We start from the raw sequence: 26,818 nt of genomic DNA, 5'->3' as shown, positions 1-26,818 counted from the left end.
ATATGCAATTATGTCCTATTCCATTTAAAAAATTTTTTCAAATCTGGCTTTTCAATTTGAGAAAAGTCCTGCAGTGCTCTCACAACCCCCTTTTGAAGGATAAAACTAACTCAGACTTTGCTTCTTTAATCATGGGAAGCTGCTGGAAAAAAATCTTATGTTGAAATTGCTGTTTAATTCCATTTTCACCCAATAAAAAGTACAGAAACACTGTCTTTATTTGATGGTGTGCATAAATATTACACTCCATGGATAGCAAAAATATTTTTTTATTTATAATTTACAGTTTCACAAGTGAAAATCGTACATTTTTACACATACAATTTCATTTTGTTAAATTTGCACACATCTACAGAACTTTCACACAACAAGCACCTGAAACTGTGCAGGCAGTAGGAAATGCAAATACTAAAATGTATTTATTAACCAAATGATAGCTGAAGGCCCTGCCTCAGCTAGACAATTTATATAGATATGTCTGTATATACATAAAAAATTCTTCACCTTCTAGATTTCAACAGCAGCTTTTTTTTTTTTTCTTAAAAAAAAAGAAAAACATACCTTTCTCATTTTACTTAAACTGACTCGACTGTGTCATTTTCTGTTTTAATTTCAGTGGCTGTTGCTATGCTTTCCTCTGTACAAGCTGGTGGAGTATCAATCCGTTCTTCCTTAACTTTGGGACTTTCACAGGGTTCCTGCAATTCGTTTTTAACAATGTTCAACATAATGTTCAAGGGATTTTCAACTGGTGTCTTGCTGGGAGATGGTGTACAATCAAATGAAGATGTCTACAAAATGAAAAACCCTTTAAGTACTGATTAAAGTTCACAAATATCACATTAAGTGACAGTTTTATAAGACCCTTGTATGGGCAAAGAAATATATACCAAACACAATTGAAAACCCTGCTTTCCCACAAAACATGCCATAAAGGCAGCCAATTAATAAAATGTATATTGAGGGACTTCCCTGGTGGCGCAGTGGTTAAGACTCCGCACTCCCAATGCAGGGGGCCCGGGTTTGATCCCTGGTCAGGGAACTAGATCCCACACACATGCCGCAACTAAGAGTCCACATGCCACAACTAAGGAGCCAGCGAGCCGCAACTAAGGAGCCTGCTGGTTCAATGAAGGAGCACACATGCAACGAAGGAGACCGCCTGCTGCAACTAAGACCTAGCACAACAAACTAAATAAAATAAATATAAATAAATAAATAAAATGTATATTGAGCATCTGATATGTGCTCAGCAATGAGCTATGGTAAGAAAAGCAGTAATATAACGACAAAAGAAGCTGATTCAATGATTAGACACGTTTCTGTATTTTAATCCCAATATAACCCCCTACATATATCCTGGGATTTGTTGCTCCTAATTTCAAATACCCTAAGGATTTTTTTTTCTTTTTTCCAGTATGCGGGCCTCTCACTGTTGTGGCCTCTCCCGTTGCGGAGCACAGGCTCCGGATGCGCAGGCTCAGCAGGCATGGCTCACGGGCCCAGCCACTCTATGGCATGTGGGATCTTCCAGGACCGGGGCACGAACCCATATCCCCTGCATCGGCAGGCGGACTCTCAATCACTGCGCCACCAGGGAAGCCCTACCCCAAGGATTTTTAAAAAATCCCTCAAAACCATCAAAACACCCTACAAACTCTAATCTTTTGATGACCTAAGTATATCTTCCAAACTGCCCCTTGAACTTGTGAAACAAATATTATTTGACAGTTAAGATGTTCCACTGTTTGGTTTAAAAAAAAAATGGTCACTCTACAAATATGAAAATTTGAATTTCCAAGGTCAAGAGACTGATTTTTTTTTGTATTTCATGTATGATAATTTAAAAATTATTCCTATATTACATGGCCGAGTGGAGTAAGCAGTAAATGCTACCCGTAACTTATAGAAAATTATTCCCATCATGAACCTTCTCATTCTCTAGGCCTAGTACTCTAGTAGAAGACATCATCAAGATTCAAATGAAGAGAATGCGAGGAATGATACAAAAATTTCAAAATTTAAATCAGAGCCTATCAACCTAGCACCAATATTTTGTGAACAACCTAAATGCTACATCAAAACTAAGACAGCTCAACACATCAAGATTAAAATAAAAATGTTGCCCAGATGCAAAAAATAACTGAAAATAAAATTTATCAATGTAAAGGAGAACAAACAGTAACCAAAAAGAACTTACATTTTGATAATCTTCATAACATGATGGATGATAAATCTGAAGCAAAAACAAAAAAGTAAGTAAGTATTCACATGCATATTCATTTCTAATGGACTATTCTGGTATGATTTTCTTTTAAAATTTAAACCAGAGATAAACTATCTTTGGAAAGGCAACAAAAAATCATTTGGTCACAAAAACGGATAAAAACAAAATTTTCATCCTGATTTCCCTTAAAACTTCCTTTATATATTTAAGTAGATAACATGGTATGTTAAGACAGAAACAATTTTGATGATGAAATATAAATTCAGAATCAAAATAGTGTGGTTAGGCAGAAAGAAGACTAACTAGACTCAGAAGATCTAGTCCTGGATTTATCATTAACTAGTTATGCAACCTTTTTTATAAAATGAGTACAGGACCAGATGATTGCTAAAATGCCTTCCAACTCACACACTCTGACTCTCTAAAGTCCAATACCTTAGAAATACCGCTTCTATTAAAAACCAAAATAAAAATGCAATTAACACTTTTCTTTCAAAGTAGTGAGCTACCCCTATAAACATTTTTTTTTTTAAATCTTAATACTTCCTTTTAAAGTACTTCATAAAGAGCTGAAAATTACCTTTCCATCTACTCTAATAGCATTTTTTAAATGCCACTCCTCCTCTTCTTCATCCCAGTACTGTTCAAATTGTTCTTGACAAATTTCACAACTCTAAAATAGAACCATATAAAAATGAAGTTTACATAATAGAACACAATGCCATTAAGTAAAAATACAGAAACATTTTGTTAAGTGGAGAAAGGAATTTAAGAGTTTTCTGAAAATTTAAACAATGTTCAAATATATAATACAAAGTAAGATCTAAGGATTTCGCATTCTTCCATGCAAAAATAATTAACATTTCACAGCTCTTGGTCACACATAAATATGTAGTAACTACAGTGGTTATGAAACCCGAAGCCAGATAACAAGAATAACATTGAAGAGTAAAGCTTACAAGAAGTCTCAAAATCATTAAAAAAGGGACGTAAATAAAGTTATATTTATGATTATTTACTTAAAGGAAGTGAAAGGCATGACCAGAGGTAGAAAATTGAACATTGTTCTTTTACCTCAACTGATCCTGCTGGTCCAGCAGGTACACTTTGGAACTCCTTTTCTTTAGCAGCCTCCTGAGTTTTGAGCACGACTTCTTCGTGCACCTTTTCAAAAAACTGGCTCTTTGCACGTTCTTCCAGATCAGCTATTTCCTCAAATTCTATCCAGTCCTTAAAAAGAGTTAATTAAAGAGTATATTCATTTGTTTCTAGACTCTTACTGAACACCTTCAATACAATGCCATTTAAATGTAAGAGTACTTTCTTCTACAATATGCTTTAATATTGATTATTTAGAATTATACCATCTTTTTGAGCCCCATAACTAATAGACAACATAAAGCAACTAATGAACAATTAAGATCTTAACATTAACATTCCTTTAACTCTAGAATTACAACTACTAATGTAAATAAGATAAATTTCATGCACAATTTTTTACCAAAAAAAATCAGTCATAGAACCTTGGAATTTTAGAACTAGAAGAAACCTGTGTTCTACTCTTAATTTCAACAAAAAACAAATACATACTCTTCACATTTTTTTTAATTAAAAAAACCTTTTATATTCTAAGGGTCAAATTTTATTCAAAAAATTCACTAGTTAGTGCTCAGCAGTTACCTAAACTAATATACTTTTGAATGATATAATTTAAAGGCTGAAAGATAGTTCAGAGGCACATGAATTACTTACTGTTAAACTGTAGTACCAACGTCTATGAGTGACTTTTCTGCTTACATCTTTTTCAGTTCTATTTTGTCGATAATGCCAGTCCAAGTGATCTGCATATACATCTGTCTGTGATGTTGTAAACCTCATTCCACAAGAGTAACACTGAATACCAGTATACAGTCGATTTATAACACTATCATAACGTCTGTTTTGAAAAATACAGAAATAATCTTTAGTTCTGATACTGTGGCTGACTTATGGCCTTAAAAAAAAAAAGGCAGTTATAAGTACTTCAGTTTTCCATATTTTGATAATGGTAAAGCCATTATTATGTAACAAAATAATGTTTCAGCCAACAGCTGGCTGAAAGAATTAATATCCAAAGATCAATAATATTCTCTAGTAATGTGTCAGTGACTCTCTTCACCTTAACTTTGGTTAATTTTGGAACATGGTGTCTACCCTCTTATCAATAGGCCCGGCCCAGTTACTTATTTCCTTCTAGCTAATAATGGAATGATCATCTGCTAACTAATAAGGCAATAGTTGGCCTGTTCTTAGAGTAATGTCAATATCAGGGTGGATATGGCAGAACAATTAGATTTCACCTCTCCAGATCTTCGCGGTTTTAAATAACTAAACTGTCCCACCCTGATGTAAAGAATACTGAAAGAGGTACAGAAGAAGTAATAATAGTATGGGTAACTAAAAAGAAAAAGTAGAAGACTAGTGGGAAACTGAAGTCAGCAATAATCAGTTTTTTAAAATTCTGCACTCCTTATCTGGAAAGAAATAGGTATGCAGAATAACTAAGTGAACAAACCGGGCAGTTATTAACTCCAGAAATTTTTTTTAAATAGTAGAATAAAGCAAAGCACAGTACATAGTACCAGAAAACAAGATATTTAGAATCATAGTATTAATACTGAATAAAAATTTAATGATAAATGGCTTTATAACTATATGGAGGAGAGTTGGGAGGGCAGTAAAAGAGCTACCTAAATCTTCACTTTCAGGAAGTCAATAAATTGTCTAAATGGGATAAATCAAGAAATGTAATAAATCAGAAAACTATGTATCTTTTGTGGCCTCTCCCGTTGCGGAGCACAGGCTCCGGACGCGCAGGCTCAGTGGCCACGGCTCACAGGCCTAGCCGCTCTGCGGCATGTGGGATCCTCCCGGACCGGGGCACGAACCCATGTCCCCTGCATCAGCAGGCGGACTCTCAACCACTGTGCCACCAGGGAAGCCCAGAAAACTATGTATCTTTTAAGAAATAAAAAAGTAAATGCCAAGAACCATAGATAAAAGAGTTAAGAAATGGTTGCCTCAGGTAAAAAGTAGTACTAGGAAAAAGGCATGCCATCTTTTATTATAAGCCTTTACTGTAAGACTTTCATTATAAAGTTTTAACTATGTGAAAACTATCACTTTGAAAAACATTGTCTTTAAAAGGGTGAAACCCGTATAGTACAGGAGACTACACTCAGTGTTTTATAATAAAAGAATCTGAAAAAGTGTATATTGATATATATTATATATATATAAAACAATCACTTTGCTGTACACCTGAAACTAACACATTGTAAATAAATTATGCTTCAATTTAAAAAAGAAGGTGAAACCCATTAGCTGTTCTATTATTTTTAAAAGTACTCATAACAATATAATGGATCCATAAAGCAACTGTAAATGTTTTTTATATAATATAGGCAATAAAAATTTATGAAAATATATGCACCAAATGTTAACACTGGTTATCAGTAAAGTGGAAATTGTAGGTAATTTTATTTTCTTGATTTTATTCATTTGTATTTTCTATAAAATGAAAAAAAAATTTATTTTTTAAATACTAGACTACAAAAACCTCATTTTCTTAACTCCAAAGGCATGAGAATATCAATACAGAAAAAACAGTGATGATTAAGAGAAAATAGAGATAAAAAGGAAAACCTGAGTGATTACTAATACCTAATCCTTAAACTCCCTAAACTTGCTATACTAAACAGAGATAATAAAAAACAGAAATTTGGGGGTAGACTTTTGGCCTAAATACTTGTGCAGCAAACATATTTGAAAAGAAGATAACAGGCTTCCTTAAGTTTATGTTATGTATATTTTACCACATTAAAAAAGGGAAAACAGGCTTCCTAAATTTTAAAAACAGTGAGGGGTAAGATGAATAGCACTAGTGATAATATCCACTGTTATTAAAGTCACCGTCCCTTTTACCTTAGAAAATTAGATTACATACTGTTTCAATTCTTCAATTGTAAAATTGGTAAGATCTGGAACGTCTTGATCTTCATTTTGATCTTCTTCCTCCTCAGCAGGGGGCTGAGCAGCAACTTCATTTACTTCTTCAATTGAAAAGAAACACAACAAATATCTCAAAACCAGTGTCCACGTATTCTTTATAGGGGAACGCTATATTGTTAGAAGCATATGGAGAGCCCCATCTTGCCTATTCAGTGCTCCTGATCTTAGGTTTTACTGGCAAGTAACCTAATACAATTCTTTATTTTGATAAGTGATATTAGGTCTGGTCTCTTAAAAGTCAATCTTCATGAAATTCATCAACATTCTAATTATTTAATTATAAATAAGCTAAAATAATACAGAATAACTAGAAAAAGTCTGCACATGGTGTTTGCAGGAATGTTAGTTAACTGAAACAATGTCCTCTATAAGGCTAACAGTTCCTTGTTAGAAAATTTTTTTTTATTTCATTATAAACCAGTTATATAAGTATACCTAAGAATTCAACATTGTAAGAAATTTTAGCATAGAACACATCATTGTATCATATCATACATCTTTATAACTTAATAAAGCTTTGTGTAAATGAATTACAGAACCATACTTACGTGTTGTAGCTGAATCAGGCTGGGACAATTTGAGAATTCCTGTTTTTAGCAGTTTTGAAAACAATTCATTTACATCCACCTGACTGAGATGATTATCAGGATATCCCTTAGGAAGGACACCTTTAAAAAAATAACACTCTTAAAATAAAAGTAGAACTTAAAGATGCAAATTATACTAAGGATTTTTAAAGTTTTCTTCAAGATATCCTATCAACATTAAACTTAATAAAATCTTGTTAAGATCAGTGTAATTACCAAAAGTGAACTTTGCATTTATGTCAGCAAATCATGACCTCTTAAAAATATATTCTAAGACGAATACTGAAACCTACTAATACTTTATACGGGCATACGTGTTACCTTAAAAAACCAGTATTACCCACTGTTGCCCAATTAAATCCATGCCAAAGAAAAGCAGAATACTGAGGGCAGAGAGCTTCATGCTCCCTTCTATGCAATGCAGCACCACACCTCTAGGTCCAACTTTTCACCCTTCCAATTCTCTATTCTTCACCTAACCATATTGGCAAAGGTCGTTTTGCATAGATGAAGTAGGCTACCATCTCTTAGCACAGATTTCTAGGGGAAAAAAATACCCAGAGCCTAAATGGAAGTACTCCTGCCCAGCCCCCCAGCTCCCCCACCTTCCCATAACTACCCAAGGGAACTAATGCAGGGAGATGAGCCATGTGGCTCAGAATATACCTGCCCCTCTGACCCTTGCTCAATTACTGCCCTTGCAAAGCAGTTCAGGCTGTTGCTGAAAAGGTGTCAGGCTTACTAAAGCTTCAAAAATCTGAATAAATGAAACAAGGATAACAATCTTTTCCTTAAGCTCACTGGTGAGGAATCAATCCAATTCCATATTTTGCTAAGCACTAATTTAAAAATTACAATTCTTTAACTCAACTATAAAAACAGAATTTTAATATATTTGTATGTCACTACTATGCATCTTATTTACCACACCTCTAGAAAAAAGTTCTGAATCACTAAAAATTCCTCTTAATGGCAGAAATTCAATTTGCATCCACAATACAATACATAATCTCTGCCCTTAACCACTGCATATTCTTTACACTTAGCACAGTGCCTTGTATACAACAGGCTAATTAATGTCTGTTGAAATGAAATGTCTGACTACATGAATGAATAAATCAACCTCAACGATCAATTACAACAGCCACTTCACACAATAGTTTAACATTTACCTTTCATTAGAATTAGCTATTTATATGTCTAAGAATCATAACTAGCTTATCACATGTCTTCCAGCAGTCAAGTTTAGTGATCAAGAGCATGAACTATGAAAAAAAAAAAAAGAGCATGAACTATGGAACCAGACTCCTGGGATTCTAACTAGAAATTCCACTTTCTAGTTGTGTGACATGATCAAGATACTTATCTGTATCTGTTCTTTTTACCTGTAAAAGGGTAACAATAATTGTTCCTACCTAAGGTTGTTATGAGGATTAAATGAATTAATATTTGTAAAGCACTGAGGTGGTTTGGCAGTATATATAATATTTGTTTAAAGAAAAACAGTCAAGTGAAATAAGACAGAGAAAGACAAATACTGTACGATATCACTTAGACGTGGAATCTAAAAAATACAACAAACTAGCGAATATTACAAAAAAGAGGTAGACACAAAAAGAACAAGAACATACTAGTGGTTACCAGTGGGAAGAGGGAAGAAGGTAGGAACAATATAAATATAGGGGTAAGGGATTAAGAGGTACAAACTATTAGGTATAAAATAAACTCAACGATATACTGTATAACACAGGGAATATAGTCAATATTTTATAGTAACTATAAACCAAACAAAAGCTTTAAAAATTGTGAATCACTGTATTGTACACCTATAACTTATATAATTAAAAAACACACAGAAGAAAAAAATTTTAAAAAAGCCTCCTAGAGTAATGGAAATAAAACCAAAAATAAACAAATGGGGCCTAATGAAACTTAAAAGCTTTTGTACAGCAAAGGAAACCATAAACAAGACAAAAAGACAACCCTCAGAATGGGAGAAAATATTTGCAAACAAAGCAACTGACAAAGGATTAATCTCCAAAATACAGAAGCAGCTCATACAGCTCAGTATCAAAAAACAAACAACCCAATCCAAAAATGGGTGGAAGACCTAAATAGACATTTCTCCAAAGAAGATATACAGATTGCCAACAAACACATGAAAAGATGCTCAACATCACTAATCATTAGAGAAGCGCAAATCAAAATCACAATGAGGTATCATCTCACACCAGTCAGAACAGCCATCACCAAAAAAATCTACAAACAATAAATGCTGGAGAGGGTGTGGAGAAAAGGGAACCTTCCTGCACTGCTGTTGGGAATGTAAATTGACATAGCCACTATGGAGAACAGTATGGAGGTTCCTTAAAAAACTAAAAATAGAACTACCATATGACCCAGCAATCCCACTACTGGGCACATACCCTGAGAAAACCATAATTCAAAGAGACATGTACCACAGTGTTCATTGCAGCACTATTTACAATAGCCAGGACATGGAAGCAACCTAAATGTCCATCGACAGATGAATGGATAAAGAAGATGTGGCACATATATATACAATGGAATATTACTCAGCCATAAAAAGGAACAAAACTGAGTTATTTGTAACGAGATGGATGGACTTAGAGCCTGTCATACAGAGTGAAGTAAGTCAGAAAGAGAAAAATAAATACCATATGCTAACGCACATAGATGGAATCTAAAAGAACAGTACTGATGAACCTAGTGGCAGGGTAGGAATGAAGACACAGTAGAGAATGGACTTGAAGACACAGGGTGGGAAGGGGAAGCTGGGACGAAGTGAGAGAGTAGCAGTGACGCATATACACTACCAAATGTAAAATGGCTGGCTAGTGGGAAGCTGCTGCATAGCACAAGGAGATCAGCTTGATGCGTTGTGAAGACCTAGAGGGGTGAGATAGGGAGGGTGGGAGGGAGGCTCAAGAGGGAGGGGATATGCGGATATACACATACATATAGCTGATGGACTTTGTTGTACAGCAGAAACTAACACATCATTGCAAAGCAATTATACTCCAATAAAGATTTTAAAAATAAATAAATAAAACAATACTCTGAGCTGCATGAAACAAAAAAAAGCTTAGGACACTTTCAGATTTTATTTGATTTTCTGTGCATTTAGAAACAGGAATAAGAGGTGATTCTCAGAACAGGTTTGGAATTTCATAATCAGGTACCCAATGATGGTGTCTAACTTATCAACCTAGTGAACAGCTGTTTAATGTTTATTTTACTGTTTTTATTTATTTGGCTGTGCCAGCTCTTAGATGCAGCATGCAGGATCTAGTTCCCTGACCAGGGATCAAAGCTGGGCCCCCTGCATTGGGAGCACAGAGTCTTAACCACTGGACCACTAGGGAAGTCTGAACAACTATTTAGAGGAAGAAAAAAAAAAGTCCATAGATCCTGCTACACTATAAAGCCCTTAGAAGGATAAACCTTATTAAAGTCATCCTAGCACAATGCCTAGAATATAGCAAGTGATCACTATTTGTTTGGATGGATAAATGAACATGAGTATATTTACTACTAGGAAAAGAGTGTTTTTACTTTAAATTTTGAGAAAAAACCTTACAGAAGCCAAATATTGAACACTAAATACTTTTCATATCTCTTTAAGTAAAACTTGAAGAAGGAAAGCATATCTAACATCTCATTCAATAACCTCCAACCCAGGAAATAAGATGTGATTTCCTCTGTGACATGCTATGCCTTGTATACATAAGCACTTCAAGGTTGTAAAAGCAAAAGAAAACATGCAGGTTTTGTATATTATCTCATACAAAAAAGAGGAAAATCTGCAGTTGCTGCACGCTATCTCAAGCTACCAACTCCAATACAACAAATCCTCTACTCTACAAGAAAAACTGAGTTCTAAAGGAAAATACACCAATATAGCACTTCACAAGTTACATGGTACTTTTGCACATACGATCTCATTTGATTCTCTGGGAAAAGAAAAAATTCCCCGGCAAATCCTGACTTTTATCATATGCTATCTGCAGAGGAAAAAACTGAACCCCAGAAAGGATATTTGCTTATACTCCACCTACCTGTAAAGTAGCAGAGTGGAGATTCTAATAACCCTGGTCTTCTGACTTTAGACCCCAAATATTCAGTACTTTCCTTCCCTTTTCATTATAGTGAAAACAAAAAATAAGAATACTAATCCTAATTGTCAATCTAGCAATTAAAAACAAAACGTTTGCAAATTAATTGAGTGAGCTTCCTGTGATGATACAGTTTAATACTTAATGCATAAACTAGAGCTTGCTTGGCTAGGACTTCCCTAGTTACTTCAGAACTTTTGGAAAACTCTCCAAATTTGTAAACTTAATAGAGCCACGCTACAGCATGTTTCTGAAGATGGCTGTTTTAATGATTCAGAAATAAAGCAAGTACCACTACAATTTGGTTGAGTTAGCTCTCAATATATTGACTTTCCAATAATTTTAATTTATATACTTCTCATTTTTCACATATTAAAACTAAAACTTTTTTTTTTTTTTGCCTGCACCGCAAAAAAAAAACTAAGTTTGGATCTTAGTTCCCCAACCAGGGATTGTACCCGGGCCCTTCAGCAGTGAAAGTATGCAGTCCTAACCACTGGACCACAAGGGAAGTCCTTAAAACTTTTTTTTTTTTTTTTTTTTTTGCAGTATGCGGGCCTCTCACTGTTGTGGCCTCTCCCGTTGCGGAGCACAGGCTCCGGACGCACAGGCTCAGCGGCCATGGCTCACGGGCCCAGCTGCTCTGCAGCATGTGGGATCTTCCCGGACCAGGGCACAAACCCGTGTCCCCTGCATCAGCAGGCGGACTCTCAACCACTGCACCACCAGGGAAACCCCCTAAAACTTATTTTTAAAGCCCTCGTATCTACTATTGTTATTGTATCCATAACAGTATCGTTAAGCCTCACCCCATAGATGCTTATCATGGGCATCTAGCTAGGAAATTCTTTTAACATGTTGTTGTGTACAATTATTACTTGAGTGCCCATAAAGACATATGAATGAATCAGCTTATAATGTGATGTCTGCAGTATTCACTTAATGTTTATTGGATCATCACACACACACAAAACAAAAATTCAAAATATCAAGTAATTGGTATTTCTGAGGTTTGTCATTGACTTCATTTTACCTAAACACAAATGTCACATTCCTACCCCACCCTCTAGCTTCCACCTACTAGGTCTCCTTCCCTCTTTTTTGTGGTCTACAAGTCCTGGCTAACCATCTCTAGTTGTAAAGGGGATTAGTGTGAATATACATCAACAATGTAAACAAACTCAGAAAGAAAACACAACATTCCAGTCAGATTAAATTTCTCTAAATTGCATATGCCCTCTCAAAATTGTCATTTTCTAAAACTGACAAGGTAGTTACTCAAACAATAATTGTCTTTTGAAAAACACAAAGTTCTACATACCTGAAGGATTCTGAACAAATGCTCCAGGATTTTGTGGATGAACTGGCAAAAATTGTTGTCCTTGGCCAAATGCTACTGGCTGAGCAACACCAGTCAGAACCTTTAAGAGAAATCTTGGTTTTAAGAACATCTTTTCTATATTTTTAAGTAAAACTTTAACATTCAAATTACGTTAATATATTCACAGATATCATGAGGCCTGTTTACCATAATGAAGATTTACAAGTGTAAATTACAAGTGTAAATTACAAGATTTACAAGTGTAACCTGACTAGGCTTTCTATAAAAAGGAATAAGACCTTCCCTTATATTTTTCACAGAATTATAAAAAATTGATAACGGATGTGAAGGTTCTTTGAAAAGTTTAAGATACCATGCAAACACAAGGTAGCCAAAAACTAGCTGTGTGACCTTACACAAATCACTTTACCTTGCCAGTGTTTTCTCCTATCTTACAAATAGAAATCTGACATCCAGCGATGTGATCTGTACACAATCATAATGGCCAGTAAACAGCAAAGCTGAGGCCAGAACTCACTCACTGACCTAACTCCTTTATACAGATGTCAAAAGCCTGCTTTAATTAGCAATCTGAACTCCTTTATGATCATTCTGTTAGCCATCAAACTGAGTTACAAAGTGGACTGTAAAAGATTTTAAAGGAATGTTAAAAAATAAAAGTCATGAACCAAGTACTGTACAGGCATACAATTATTGTATTTGTAGTCAAGAATGAGGTAGGACTTCTACATATTGCTACTATGTAAACAAATGCCCATTTATAAGCCTTGTTCAGTATCCTGTGTGAACCTTCAGTGGTATGTATGCGTAATAAAAACCCCATCAATTCTTTATAATGTAGGAACAAGACTAACTCAAGTCCCATTCTAGAGTATCTTGTCAATTAAGAGTACCATTTCTCTTAAAAACATACAATAGAGTATAAGTCTAACTAAGGAGGCCAATTGTTTTCCCAAACCACTGGATATGGACAGAAGGCTGCTTTCTATAAATAATGCTTCTAACATGCTTTTAAAACCTTTCTTCTTGTTTTACACTTTCTTCCATGCAATGTTACTGGCATAATAAATCTGTCCTAGTAAGAAAGTGTCACTACCTGGAAAAAAGTAAATTTAGCCCAGGAGAATTTCAGCAGGCAAGCAAAAGTAATCATTAATATCAACTGAATTAACCACAAATTATAAGCATATTGCTTTAACACTATTTCAATAAGCATCAAACATCAAACAACTGCAGTTGACTGGAATGACGGAAAGGTGGTGAAAAGTAGGAAGAGAGGAAGAAAAAGAATTACAGACTGTAAAAGCATGAGCAATTTGATTTTCTTGTTTGTTAACTCAGGCTAAGGAAGTTCTATATCAAAGAACAGTCTATAAAATCAGCTCTATGATTACTATAAAGCTCATCAAGGCTCAAAAGTTGTACAATGTAGCAGAGGTCTATGAAACACACACAACTGTATTATACTTTAATACCTTAGAAACCAAAAACAAAACAAAAAAACCCACAAAACAAAAAACCATAATGAGGAGGCTATGCATATGTGAAGGCAAGGGGTATATGGGAAATCCCTATACCTCATAGCTCAATTTTGCTGTGAGCCTAAACTACTCTAAAAAAGTCTATTAAAAAAGAAAAGATTTGTGGGGGGGCGGGGGGGACTGAGATTGAGAGGATGCTCTAGATCCTGAAAGAACTAAGATCAATTTTGGATTTAAACTGCAAATTTCAGCCCCAGAAGACTCTCATCTCACTTTCCTAGCAGGTGGGGTTTTGAAGTACATTAAAAACTGCCCCCGCCAAAAAAACTTACTAAAAAAATTAAATTTTAAAAAATCCTTTCCAACCTATAGAATAAACTATATCCTGAAAACCTTCCTCAAACACTAGAAACATTAAAAATGGTTCATATCTGCATACAATATACTTTTAGAATAACTGTAACAGACTTACCTGCTGAGATGCCTGAATATTTCCTACTGTCATTGGAGCAGGTAAATTGCCAAAGTTTCCAAACTGAGAGCTCTGAAGATTCTTCTCATCAAAATAGTGTCCAGAAGCTCTGTTAAGGGGATTCGAGAAACTCTGGTTTCCAGGGCCATGTGGTCCATTAAAATTTGGTCCTTGAGGTGAATCAAATATTTGTTCATGTCTTTGGAACTGCAGTCCTTGGGATGGGGCATTAAAAGCATTGCCAGGTGGATCATTATATGGGCCACTCTGATTGAAAGATACCGATTCAAGCCTTTGTGAAGGATGATTGTCAAATCGTGTGCCTTGAAGACCAAGAGGAATATCAAACCTTGATGCTTGCTGGTGTTGTGGACCATCAAATCTTTGAGGTACACCATCAAATCTTGGTTGAACCTGCTGTCCAGGTGGTCCATCAAATCTCTGCGGGCCTGGCTGACCAGTTCTTTCAAATCTAGGACCTGGCTGACCATGTAATCCATCAAATCTTGGCAAGAGTGATGGCTGACCTGGTTGCCCATCAAACCTTAAAGCGTGACAACCTTCAAATCTTGGACCACCTTGACCCAGAGGTCCTTCGATTCTCAGGCCGCCTCCTGGTACAGAAGGACCCTCAAACCTCATTCCACCTCCTTGTTGGACTAAAGGTCCTTCAAATCTGATCCCAACCCCTGGCTGACCGTGTGGACCCTCAAACCTAACGTTCCCACCAAGTTGATTATGTTGCCCTTCAAATCTCATACCAGCTACTGACTGACCATGGGGGCCCTCAAATCTCATCCCAACTCCCTGCTGTAGCAACGGGCCCTCAAATCTGATTCCACCTGATGGCTGACCATGAGGTCCATCAAACCTAATTGCAGCTCCTGATGGACCATGACCTCCCTCAAATCTAAGTCCACCTACAGGCTGACCTCGGGGATTATCAAATCTAAGTCCACCCACAGGCTGACCATGAGGTCCCTCAAACCTCAGACCACCCACAGGTTGACCCCGGTGTCCCTCAAACCTGAGACTACCCACAGGCTGGGCCCCTGGTCCTTCAAATCGCAAACCACCTGCAGATCCCTCAAACCTCAGACCGGGGGAACCTTCAAACCGAAAACCACCTCCTCCTGCTTGACCAATTGGCCCCTCAAACCGCAGAGGTGTCCCTACTGGTCCCGGAGGACCTTCAAATCTCAAAGGACACCCACCTCCTAACTGGCCTTGTGGTCCTTCAAATCTCAAAGGGCCACCTCCCCCCATTTGTCCCGGTGACCCATCAAACCGAAGAGAACCTGGCGTAGGAGGTCCATCAATTCTAGGGCTTAACTTATTAGGTCCTTCAAAAATCATCTTGGTTGGGCCATCTCTCGCTACTGATGGCCTGCTAGGTCCATCGTATAATGGTCTATCTTCAGCTAAAGCCGTAAGTCGCTGATTTGTATCAAGGCCGGCGAATCTTGATGCTGGGCTATCTACAAATGGTTTATCTGAATCTTCATATCTAGGTCGCTTAAGTGGAAAACGATCATTGAATGGTGATCTCTGCTCTTCTCGTACACCTTTTAAAAAGAAAAAAAAATTTATTTTCCCTGAATCTGATAATTTATATCAAATTATCCTAAAATCTTCTTCGTATATTCTTGTAAATGTTTATTCAAAAACATCCATAACTATCTCACTTTATGAGAGGGGAGGGAAAAAGACAGCAACAGGCAGCAAGTAAGAGAATGCCCTCTAGAGTCAGATACACCTGGGTAAAATAAAATACCCAGTCAGTCAATTTACTAATTATTTGACTTTGAGAGCAACTTATTTAACCTCTCCAGTCTTGTTTCCTATCTGTAAAATGGGTATAATATATATTTCATTAGGTCATTGTGAGGATTAAATCAGATTACATATATAAAGAACCTAGTAAAGTACCTAATACACGGTTGGCCTTATAAATATCAGCTCCCTTCCCTTCCCTTTGAGGGGAAAACCGAAACAAAACAAACAACGACAAAACAGAAGTCTGAACAGTCACAAAAATCCATCCCCACTTAGCTTGTTCATTTTCCCTTCACTGCTGTGTGATTCAATAGGCATAATCTGATTTAACTTTTTCTACCTTTAGCAGAGACTTGCTCGTCATGTCTTCTCCGGCCCTCATGGGGTGAAAGATTCTCAGCATAAGTACGACTCCCAGATATAGGAGAAAGACGTCTTGCTCTTTCACTAAATTGTTCTTTTCTGTCAAACTGTGCTCCACTATTCCTACTTGCATGTTTACTTTTGGATGGCTCACATTCTATTCCAGACAACAAGGCATCAGTCAAAGGGTAGTCAAAAATATCAGGATCTAAGAGATCAAGTCTTGGAAATGAATGCTGAACCTGTGTCCTTTTCAGTTTTGCTTTATGTTCATAGTAGGTTAATTCAGCATCAGTTAAGAGAGGTTTCTTTTTTAATCCACCTTTATTTTCTTCTGTAGGACTATCCCGTACATTGCATCTATGTTTACCTTCTTGATACTGAAATAGCTGTCGAATTTGATGCACAACAACAAGGAAGTCTTCCTGTGTAATTTCACCAGATGCTAAACGTTCACTCGTCTGCATAGGGGTGATAAAAGGAAATCAATATTTTAAATATAAAAAGTACTTACAAAAAACTTATAGACAAAAGGAGAATAATGACTACATGGGAACACAGTAGTTACCTTTTGAAGTAATTCTCTTTTGCTTGCAAGAGTTAACTCTTTAGGAATCTGAAGATTGGCATCTACGCTTAATCGATGCTGCTGTTTTGGAGCTCGAGGTGACAAGATTCCTTTAGTGCTTGACCAGCTCTCCCTATGCCTTAGATGAGGAGCTTTGCTATGTTCATCACCCTGTTGTAAACTGAAACCATAAAAGCAATTATGTTACTTCATAAAAAATTTTTAAATATTCAGGACCATATTTTAAGATCCTTAATAGGATCTGGCTAAAATGAATATATGTAACCATAAAAGTTAATTTAAAGATTAAGAGCACAAGATTTGAAGTCAGGAAAATCAGATATGAATTCTGATTCTTGCATGTCCTGGATGTGCCACCTTAGGCAGATTAGTTAACCTTTCTAAACTTCAGTTTCCTTATACGTAAAACAGCAATAATAATGGTACTTAACCCACAGGGTTTTAAGAATTAAACAGGGGAAAAAAGTACTAATTATAGCACCCAATAAACATTATCCAATTTTTAAATCAACACTGTATTTTTAAATGTACACATTATTCTACTCAGTTAAAAATGTTAACAACCTACCTTTTATTTTCTTCCCAACCAGATTTCCATCGTTTGGTAGACTTGGAACTTTGCCAATTTTCTACATTTTCTTTTGGTTCAGTGCCTGACTTGGTGGAATGCTGATTTGCAGTTTCTTGTGGTCGTTCCTCTTCAGTCTTTTTTATTCGCCTTGGATCTCGAACATCTTGTTTAGTACTTCTCTTCGCATTTCTTTCTTCCCTGGAAGGTGGTGTAAACTCTTCCATATGTGACTGCTTAACTCCTGACTGGCGAATCTTCCCAGCTTTGGGTGTTGAGGTTGGAGACATACTCCTTTGCCTTCGCTTGGGTGACCGCCTATCTCTTCTCTTGGGAGAATGTATAATCGGTGACCGGGACTTGGGTGATCGTGATCTTGATCGCTTTCTAGTACTCGATCTCCCTGGTTTTGTCCCCTGTTTTTCCGATTCTTCCGTTATGGTATCCTGTTTTTGTACAATGCCATTTATGATTTTATTTCTACTTCCCACCAGTCTGTGTTCAGATGATTTCATGTGCTCATCTTTATCCTTTTTTTCTGCAGTTTTTCTCTTCTCTTTTAGATCATCATCTTTGCTATCAGTCTTATCCTGAAGATGTCTTTTTAATCTTGGATCTCTCTTGCTCATATCAGACACCCTTGCACTTTCAGATTCTTGACTTTTCAAGTCTTTTGTGTGGGATAATTTGTTTTTCAAAGGTGATGGTGATTTAGATTTAGATTTGGATTTAGAATCTAATTGGTCAAGTTCTTTCTTGGTTATTTTTTCACCTGATTTACTTTTTTCTTGCTTGGATGAATTTAGTTTTTCAGAGGGTACAGTTTTACTTGTCTTAATATCAGACTGGCTCAATGTGTTCATTAGGAATTCCTTCCTGTGACTCTGATCTTTTCCATGAGAAGAATGTTGACTCAACCTATTAAGACGGGGATCCCGGTTAGTTCCTTTCATATCCTGAATTTGTAAGGATGGACCTGGACGACTTTTCTCAGGTTGCACAGGAACCTGATGGGGAGATTTAACTGCCATAGGGGGAATTTGTGAAACATGTAATTTGGATTGTGCAGTTCCAGGACCTAAGTTGGATGTCTCCTGCTGAACACTAAGAGAAACTGCCTGAAATACAAGATAAACGTTCATGTTACAACTGTAAAACATTCAGATTATTTGTCAAGAAACTGAAAACTAAGGAATATAATGCTTTATTCAATAAATCCATTTATTCAATACCGTATTTATACTGTATACTTCTAGTATTTAAGTGGATATTAAAATGAAAGGAAAAAGGTCATATACAATATTTATGTGGCCTGTTATTTCTTACTAATCCTCTACTTTGGGGTTTTATAACTTCTAGGAAGAATGAAAAAAAAAAAAAACCCTCCCTCTTCCTAATTATTCAGAATTCTGGGCCACACTGATATTAAGAAACTACTAAATAAGTCACTGCACTCCAGCTGCACAAGCATCCAAGTCTTTCCGGGTAAATTCTAAGTCATAAAATTTAGCTCGTCTCAAAGTGGCACTGATAATGCACTTACAAAATTCTGCCTTCCTGTACTCCCTTACTCTCAAATAAGGTCAAGTGCTAAGTAATTAAGTAAAATAGCTTAATATAACGTTATTCATACACAGAAAAACATAATCTTCCTGGCCTCCTTAATTTTGTGATGGCTTTTTTTTTGTAGCCTTCTAAGGAAACTGCTAAGGATTTCTGCTCATGAAACATAAGCGCATAAAATATTAAAGACTAGGCAAAAACATCTGCCACAACACAACTACCATCTTGGAACTGACACTACGTCCACATAATTTTTTTTTTTTTTGCGGTACGCGGGCCTCTCACTGTTATGGCCTCTCCTGCTGCGGAGCACAGGCTCCGGACGTGCAGGCTCAGCCGCTCCGCGGCATGTGGGGTCTTCCTAGACCGGGGCACGAACCCGTGTCCCCTGCATCAGCAGGCGGACTCTCAACCACTGCACCACCAGGGAAGCCCCCGCATGATATAATTTTTAACAAAACTAAGGGGCTATCTTATAAGACAGCACTCTAATAAAAAGTATTTGAAAGAAAATAGTGCAGTTTATATTAAAAGTGACTTTTACAAAAAGGATATACAAATTTGGACTAATAAATACACCATAATTTGCAAAATAAATAAAAGTGGAAAAATTACACTATTAATAAAAGTAACATGTTAATACAATTCAAATACAAAATAATTCCATATCCATCAGAAAACAGGTTTAAAAATACTCAAAATGCCAAATCTCCTCTACTTACCAGTTGTGCCTTAGCTTGCTCTAGCTCAAGCTCCAGCTTTTTCTGCTGAAGTTCTAACAACTGCTTTTGTTTTGCCAGTAACTGCTGCCTTATTAGTTGCTCTTGGGTAAGATTCTTTTGTATATCCGGAACAATTGGAGGAGTGGAGATGCTAGGGGAACTGACCACTGTGCCAGGTGTTGAAGACTCTTCGGGCTATAAGAAAAAATAATTTGTTTACAAAAAAAAAATCACAGCTAAAAAGGAAGCAGCTAAGGGGGGAGCTAAAAATTATCAGCTTCTCTCTTAATAAACCCTATCCATAATCTTAAATGGCCAATCATGTTTAAAAGCACACAGAAAGTTTTCAGGAATTTAAAAACCAAAATAAATATGTAAAACCTAAACAAGGAGAACATTTACTTTAAATGTACTGTGAACCTGAAGGTGGAAATTTTTTTTTTTTTTTAATTAAACTGATTCAGCACAGGGTATTCTAGTTACTTTTATCTGGCAGGAAATTTTAGAGAAGTCAAAATTTGACAGTTAAAAATATTAGTTATATACCATTCATGTTAAAACTTACCGATTTATTTAAAAATTTAGGATTCACATGGATGCTAGATGTATTCACATTGGGGGGCAGAGGTTTAATAGGCCAAGCAGGATCTAACGAATTGACTCTGACATCCAGGGCATAAAGTTTCTTCAAAGGGAATATTTCATCCCAGGTGGAACGTAACTTAAATAAACTTTTTCTAGTATTTTCATCCACCTAGAACAACAGAACAATTCTATGGCTTGTTAAGTTACTATAGGATGTTTTATATATTAAGCATAATGCTACATAAATCTCTGTTCTACTTCACATATAGCACACATACTACTAATTCGTAAATATATACAACAGTAATCATTTATTAAAAGTACATTTGTTTGCAGATGTAAAGTTAATAAAGAAATTTCTGTCAAAAAAAATTAGAAAAATTAAAGTCATTATCACCTAGCCTTCATGAAAGCAAACAATTAGACAAGTCTGAATTTTTAGAAGTACAAAATGTTCCCAAATATTAGGGCTTGACACAGTATTCCTACTGTTACTTTCACTCTGGACAAAAATATAAAACAACTAGAAAATAGTTTATCTGATGACTTAAATTTTTTAAGTTATTTACATTTAGTACAAAGTAAAACAAAACTAACTAATCTCCTGCAATACAATATGGCTGGTACCTATGAATAAGCTATTTGTGGTGTAGAAGGCACCTGAATAATTGAAATTCACAAAATCTTACCTACTGATGAGCTTTAGTTTTGTATCTTATCTGCTCATGCTTGTGATGGGCATAGTAACAACAATAATACTTTTTAAATTAGCCATCAGAGAAACCTAGCACTTGGGAAAACTGAGCTAGAGTTCTAACTTTAGAATAATAAAGCCTTGACTATATTCCAGTCTTTAGATAATATTTACTACAAACAAGGTCATTTTCATCACCTTCAATGTTAAGGCCCAGTAAGAGTCAGTAAACATTTTCTACCAAACATCCAAATGAATTTGAACACACTGAAACTGAAACCAAGAAATTGGTTTAGTGCCCCAATTTCTATAATGCAAAGTTGACTTCTCCTTAGACTAGAGTCTCAGGTAAGCAGTATTTAGCAAAAGTCTACAATACACTATTAACAATCTCCATAATACAGTTTGAAATACAGCTTTCCAAATTTCTTCTGCATATACTTACTTAGCAGTATTTCTTTTCTCTAAGAACTTAAAGGGAAAAAAATTACTCAAGTAGCCACTACACATTTTCTGTTCTAACAAACAAGTAAAATCTGATAGTGAGTTCTTTCAAAATAATCCCAATTCTCCAAGCCTGACAACTGTTAAGATTTCTCGAGACACAACAGGTGCATCTACTAAAATATAAGAACCACCAATTTTTTGTTAGGAAACAATCTTTAAACCCAAATATCTTATAAATGCCCCTTTTCTCAGTATGAAAGATGAAGCCTGACAGGAAAGAGAATTACTTCAGCAAATCCTTTGTCTTCCTCAACATAATACTGTATTAACCAAACTACCAGATACAATGTTATGAAAGGAATTTACAATCTCTAGGTATAGAAACTAACAAGCCTTTCTTCTAAACACTAAGAGGGGCCAGAGGTGGGGAAGAAGTATTTCCAAAATAACCTAAAGCAATTCACTGATCCACCATTCACACATACCTAGAACATTCACACAAAATATACTTGAACAAGGTTAACAAGAGGAAACATTTCCAGAAAAAAAAAAAAAAAAAAAATCACAAGTTCCAGGCATCCATCACAGGTTGACACACACTAGAATTATGCTTTTTCTTTTTCTTTTTTTTAAGACAGAAATAGTCAACATCCTAAAACCAGAAACCTAAACAATGAAATTTGAAGTACTCTTGATAGTTTCAGATCTTTTTGCCCGTATTCTAGTGATGAAACAGATCTTCAAGTGAACAAAGTCAATCAAAAACATGAACTTCTAAAAGCAAACACATCTATTTTTGAATGGATAATGTAAAACACCTAGAACCCACTTTAAATACGAAACACTAACTTTAGCATGTTAAATGCCCAAAAGAATAAAACATTTCACCACCCAAGAAAACCCAACACAAAGGCAAGTATTTATTTAATCAGGAACATGTTTTAAAAATTCAAATGTTTCTAAATGTATATATACCTTTTCAAACACACAAATAAATGTTGCAACTAGATTTTTAGTAAAGGCAGTGAGATACTCTCTTCCAACATTTTTCACGATAGAATCCATAAGGTACATAACAGGAAGCTTCTCTGAGGAGGGAGCCTGAAGTAATAAAAAGAAACTGAAAAGTTTAGTACAATGAATTGCCAACAAAGAACTACTTTTAAAAGTGAGCGTTTAACGTACAATACAGACCTCAATATTTTGTTGATATTAAATACTTTTGAATCAATATTAACCTTTATGAAATTTAAGTGTTCACGGTCTCACCTCTTACAATGATCTTTAGTTGAGCATACAAAATAAGCTCAGAATTACTGGAAAGAAAAAAGTCTCTAGTACCCTCATTTAACACTCAATAGAATTTCAGGTTCGTATAGTTAAAAAAAACCCTGTGTTTTAAGTGACAAAAAAAGGGGGAGGATATTTTCTGTAATCCAAGTGTAAGCTTTGTGACCCACATTAACTTATGATGATGCACCTAGACTCAATGAAACAAAAAGTTTTCAGACTTCTGGCAGAAACCCTAATTTCCATAGGCATATTTTATATGTTAAAGTCTATGAACCTTTTGTTACCTGTAAAATCATTAGGATTACTTCTCTATAATCCAATGAACAAAAGAAATTAAGTACACTTCACATATGAAGTTAATGGCAAAAAAACACTTTTAAACTTGCACATGAACATGCAGGAAAGTGCAAGTTGTTACTGATACAAGGAAAACTGGATGGAGCAGCCGCTGAGTCATGTAAATCAGGTTGAACTTGACTCTGGAAACCAGGATTTGTCCTCAAGATTTTCTTCACAGCACAGACTCTCCGTCGAAATATTTTTCCTCTGACACGCACAAACCAGGAGTTCTAAATTTGTGCAGGGCCAGTGTGATGATGCCGATACAGGCGGCCCTTTCCAAAGCAAAGAAATGTTGCCCCAGCTCAACTGTAAAGCCTACCCATCACTGGCTTTTAGAAGGCACAGCAAGTTTCCAGAAAGCATCAGCAGGTTCACAGACTTGTTGAGGAGCATTAAGACACACCACATAAACTAAGTGTTAACTCCCACTCCGAAGGAGTACCCACGATTTAAAAACAAAAACAAAAATTATCCCCATTTACCCTTCCCACGTGTATAGGAATCTTAACCCTGAACACCACTTACCCACAGCTACCTGTAGCCAGGGTAAGCTCACAGTTCTGCAGTACACAATGCCACCATTATTTCACAAAACCAATTGCCCATACAAGTGTGTGGAAGTGCTCTTGCTTCTGATAACAACCAAAGTTGACTAAGGAAACCTTTGAATAACTTTGTATGAAAGTTTTCTTTTACAGTACTAATAAAAGGGTTTCACAAGGCTATTGCATGTGGGTAAACTATTAAGTACCAACACGTCAACTGCTTTATTGCTGTGTCTTTATCTTACCATGTCATGTTTTATACCATTTTAGTCATTGTTGTACTTATGCAGATAAACAGGCTCTCTTTAAAACCAAAATCTGTTCAGTAGGCTAACTTTTTATTGTACAAGTGAATTCTTATATGTAATATTTTTTTGCTACTACTGCCTCATGGAAGGAGTCAAGTAAGTGTGAATCCTTAAGTTTAGTAATGCTGAAACGCTAGAGGATAAGGACACAAACATTCACCTCGAGAAACACAAAACCAAGCCAGTTTGCTACCAAATGACAGAAAATCCCTCCCCTCACCCTCAACCCCAACCCCATTAAATTATTTCCCCAAAGTGACTGTTACATCTTTTCCTCAATCTGGCTTTACAAAAATAACCGGGAAACGTGTGCCAAAAAAATTTCAGCTGTCTTTCATCAGCAAATAGTCCATCTATTTTCACCACTCTGTGTAGCCACACACAAATACAAATTTTAATGTGGTCACTATATTCAGCATTTAGTTTTCACTTCTGAAAGTCTTCTGGATCCATTAAAAACCAGCAAGAAAATGGTTCTTTGAGTGACAACCTGAGCTGCTAAGTATTAGGCTCTGTGGAATATTAGTAACCCCCAAAATACTAGGTAGAATTTTTAAAAATCAATGTTATTTTTAAAAAAACGCAAGTGCATTTTTGTTTTTTTTTAAAAGGCATTTAATGTTAAGCCTTCGACAAGGCAAAACTAAGTTTTCATGTCCAACATGTTTGTTGTATCAATAAAAAGGATGTTGAGTATGAGGAATGCTTCCTTTTAAAATCTCATACTTTAAAAAAAGAACAATAGCTGTTTCACACAGACATTCACAGGAAAAGGTGAATAAGGACTTGTATTTTAGCTGTCAGACTGAGCATGACAAACTTGTTGGGCCCTAAAGAGAAAAAAAAAAACCTTACTTTTTGTCCTCTTTAAGGTATGAAAGGACCACCTGAAACCGTGTATCTTGTGAACAGATTTACCCAAAAGAGTGGATAGAACCTAAAGAAGAATGAACCCAAGTCACTTAAAGACTTTTGTTTAAAACACACAACCACGTAGATAAAAATAAGTCTTGGAAACAAATTCTACACCTTACAAAGGTAAATAAAAAAGACAAATACATATTTTATATGTTTTATTCACAAATTTTATAATACCAGTCACACATTTCAAAACCATTTATTAAAGTCAGACCACTCAGTTTTACACTAGACAGAAAGCGCCTCTAAACAATATATTGGTGGTTGTTGTTAAAGTGGCCTTTTAAAAGGGGTTCACTCTGCTAAAAGGAGGCTCATCCTGATCATTTCAATCACTAACAACTAGAAAAAAACTAAACCATAAGTACAAGCTTCAAAAATAACTGGGAAGCTATTAAAACTCATTACGATAACTAAGTTTAACAGTAACTTTACTTAAATGACAAATCGCTCCCACATGAATCCACAGAAGAGGAGGACTACAGGGAAATATAGGGTGGCAGAGGACCACTGCTGTCAAGGGGTGAAGCAAAGCACGTCTTCACTTTCAGGGAAGGAAGGGAGGAAAAAAGGAGAAAAGGAAGAGGAGGAGGAACTGAACTTTTCAAAAGAAAACTACAAGTACTTGTTACCCAGTGGGCCAGTTCTCCACCTACAGGTTGGATAAGATCTCCTCCCCACCCCCTCCAACCCCACCCTCAACCCCAATTTCCCGTATCTGGGGGCAAATGAGACCCTCCGATAGGAGAATACAAATTATATCTAGCCGCCCCCACCCCAAAATGGGGCTGACGGGTGTGAGCAGCTGCCTGGCTGGCAGGGAATGGATTCTCCTCTCTTCCCTTTCGCATCATGTGCTTTTCAGGCGCCATGTTGGGCTCCTAACAGGCGGCTGCTCCACTCGGGGCCAAGGCCCTATTCCCACCCCCCAACAGCTCGCTCCCAGGTCCCCCTTCACCTCCTTCCAACCCACAGAGCACAGTTACCCAAAAGAGTTCGGGACGGGGGGAGAACCACTCCCCACCATCCCAGGGGGTTCAAATGGTTTTAACTCTTACATCCCCACACCACGAACTGCCTTTAATTCTCCCCCTCCCCGAAGGGCTCTATTCAAAGCGTGTGCGTCGGGATACACGATGCGGTGGCCTAAATAGGGAGCTGGTAAGCGGAAGTGGGACTCCACCCTTTATCCTCCCCACTCCCTCCCCCCAAGAGAGGCCCACGCTCGAAGCCTGGGCCAGAGACCGAGCCTGAGTTGGAGGGTTGGAGAGGAGGAACACCGTCCCCCTTTGGATAGAAGCGAGACCTGGGATGAGGCTGACACTAAAATCAGGGAGTATTAGAAGAATAGGAGGCTGCGGGGTGTATAAAAACCTTGGCGGTTTGGGCCTCGATGAGAGAGACGATCTCCTTGGCGAAGGGCAGGTTCTCCTCGGCTAGAATGGTCAGCATATTGATGTGCGGTTTGCTATTGAAGGTCAGGTCTTCGAGTGATGACTGATAATCCCGACAGGCGTCCTCCCGGGCCCCCGCAGTACCGGCCTCGGCCGGCGTCTGCTCTGACATTGCGCCGCGGCCCCCCTCCGAGGTCCGCCGCAGCTGAAGCTGAAGCCGCTCTCGATACCCCGCCTCCCTTCCGACTCCGCTTCCTCTCCCCGGGTCTCGCGGCTCCGGCTTCACCACATGCTGACCGCGGAGGGGGGTTGGGGGACGACACGGGGGGAACCTCGGGTGTGAAACGCCGCCGTCTCACGGGTGATTTCCGTCCACTTCCAGCCGCCACAGAATCTTCTTTCTCCACAGACACAAA

The 26,818-nt window shown here is 36.9% G+C and overlaps 1 protein-coding gene across 4 annotated transcripts; it reads right to left on the bottom strand.

Moving 5' to 3' along the window:
• Window positions 1-400: 400 nt before the first annotated feature.
• On the bottom strand, window positions 401-26,818 carry PCF11 (PCF11 cleavage and polyadenylation factor subunit). 4 transcript variants are annotated; one of them, XM_030835939.2, is made up of 16 exons: window positions 26,383-26,818; window positions 22,578-22,703; window positions 20,442-20,630; window positions 19,877-20,071; window positions 17,592-18,709; window positions 17,003-17,183; window positions 16,412-16,895; window positions 14,296-15,860; window positions 12,322-12,421; window positions 6,826-6,945; window positions 6,213-6,318; window positions 3,980-4,163; window positions 3,302-3,457; window positions 2,808-2,900; window positions 2,201-2,236; window positions 401-791 (listed from the first exon to the last, which is right to left on the bottom strand). In XM_030835939.2, the coding sequence occupies exons 1-16, from the start codon at window positions 26,572-26,574 to the stop codon at window positions 576-578; spliced, it is 5,061 nt and encodes a 1,686-aa protein (XP_030691799.1). In that variant the 5' UTR covers window positions 26,575-26,818; the 3' UTR covers window positions 401-575. The 4 variants fall into 4 exon arrangements, with proteins under 4 accessions (XP_030691799.1, XP_060159777.1, XP_030691800.1 ...); XM_060303794.1 differs by having other exon boundaries at window positions 6,213-6,315; XM_030835940.2 differs by having other exon boundaries at window positions 16,805-16,895.

The sequence above is a fragment of the Globicephala melas genome, chromosome 8, assembly GCF_963455315.2.
Source record: "Globicephala melas chromosome 8, mGloMel1.2, whole genome shotgun sequence".
Taxonomy (NCBI): Eukaryota; Metazoa; Chordata; class Mammalia; order Artiodactyla; family Delphinidae; genus Globicephala; species Globicephala melas.
The sequence above is the reverse complement of the archived record's forward strand: the minus strand, read 5'-3'. Positions and strand labels throughout refer to the sequence as shown.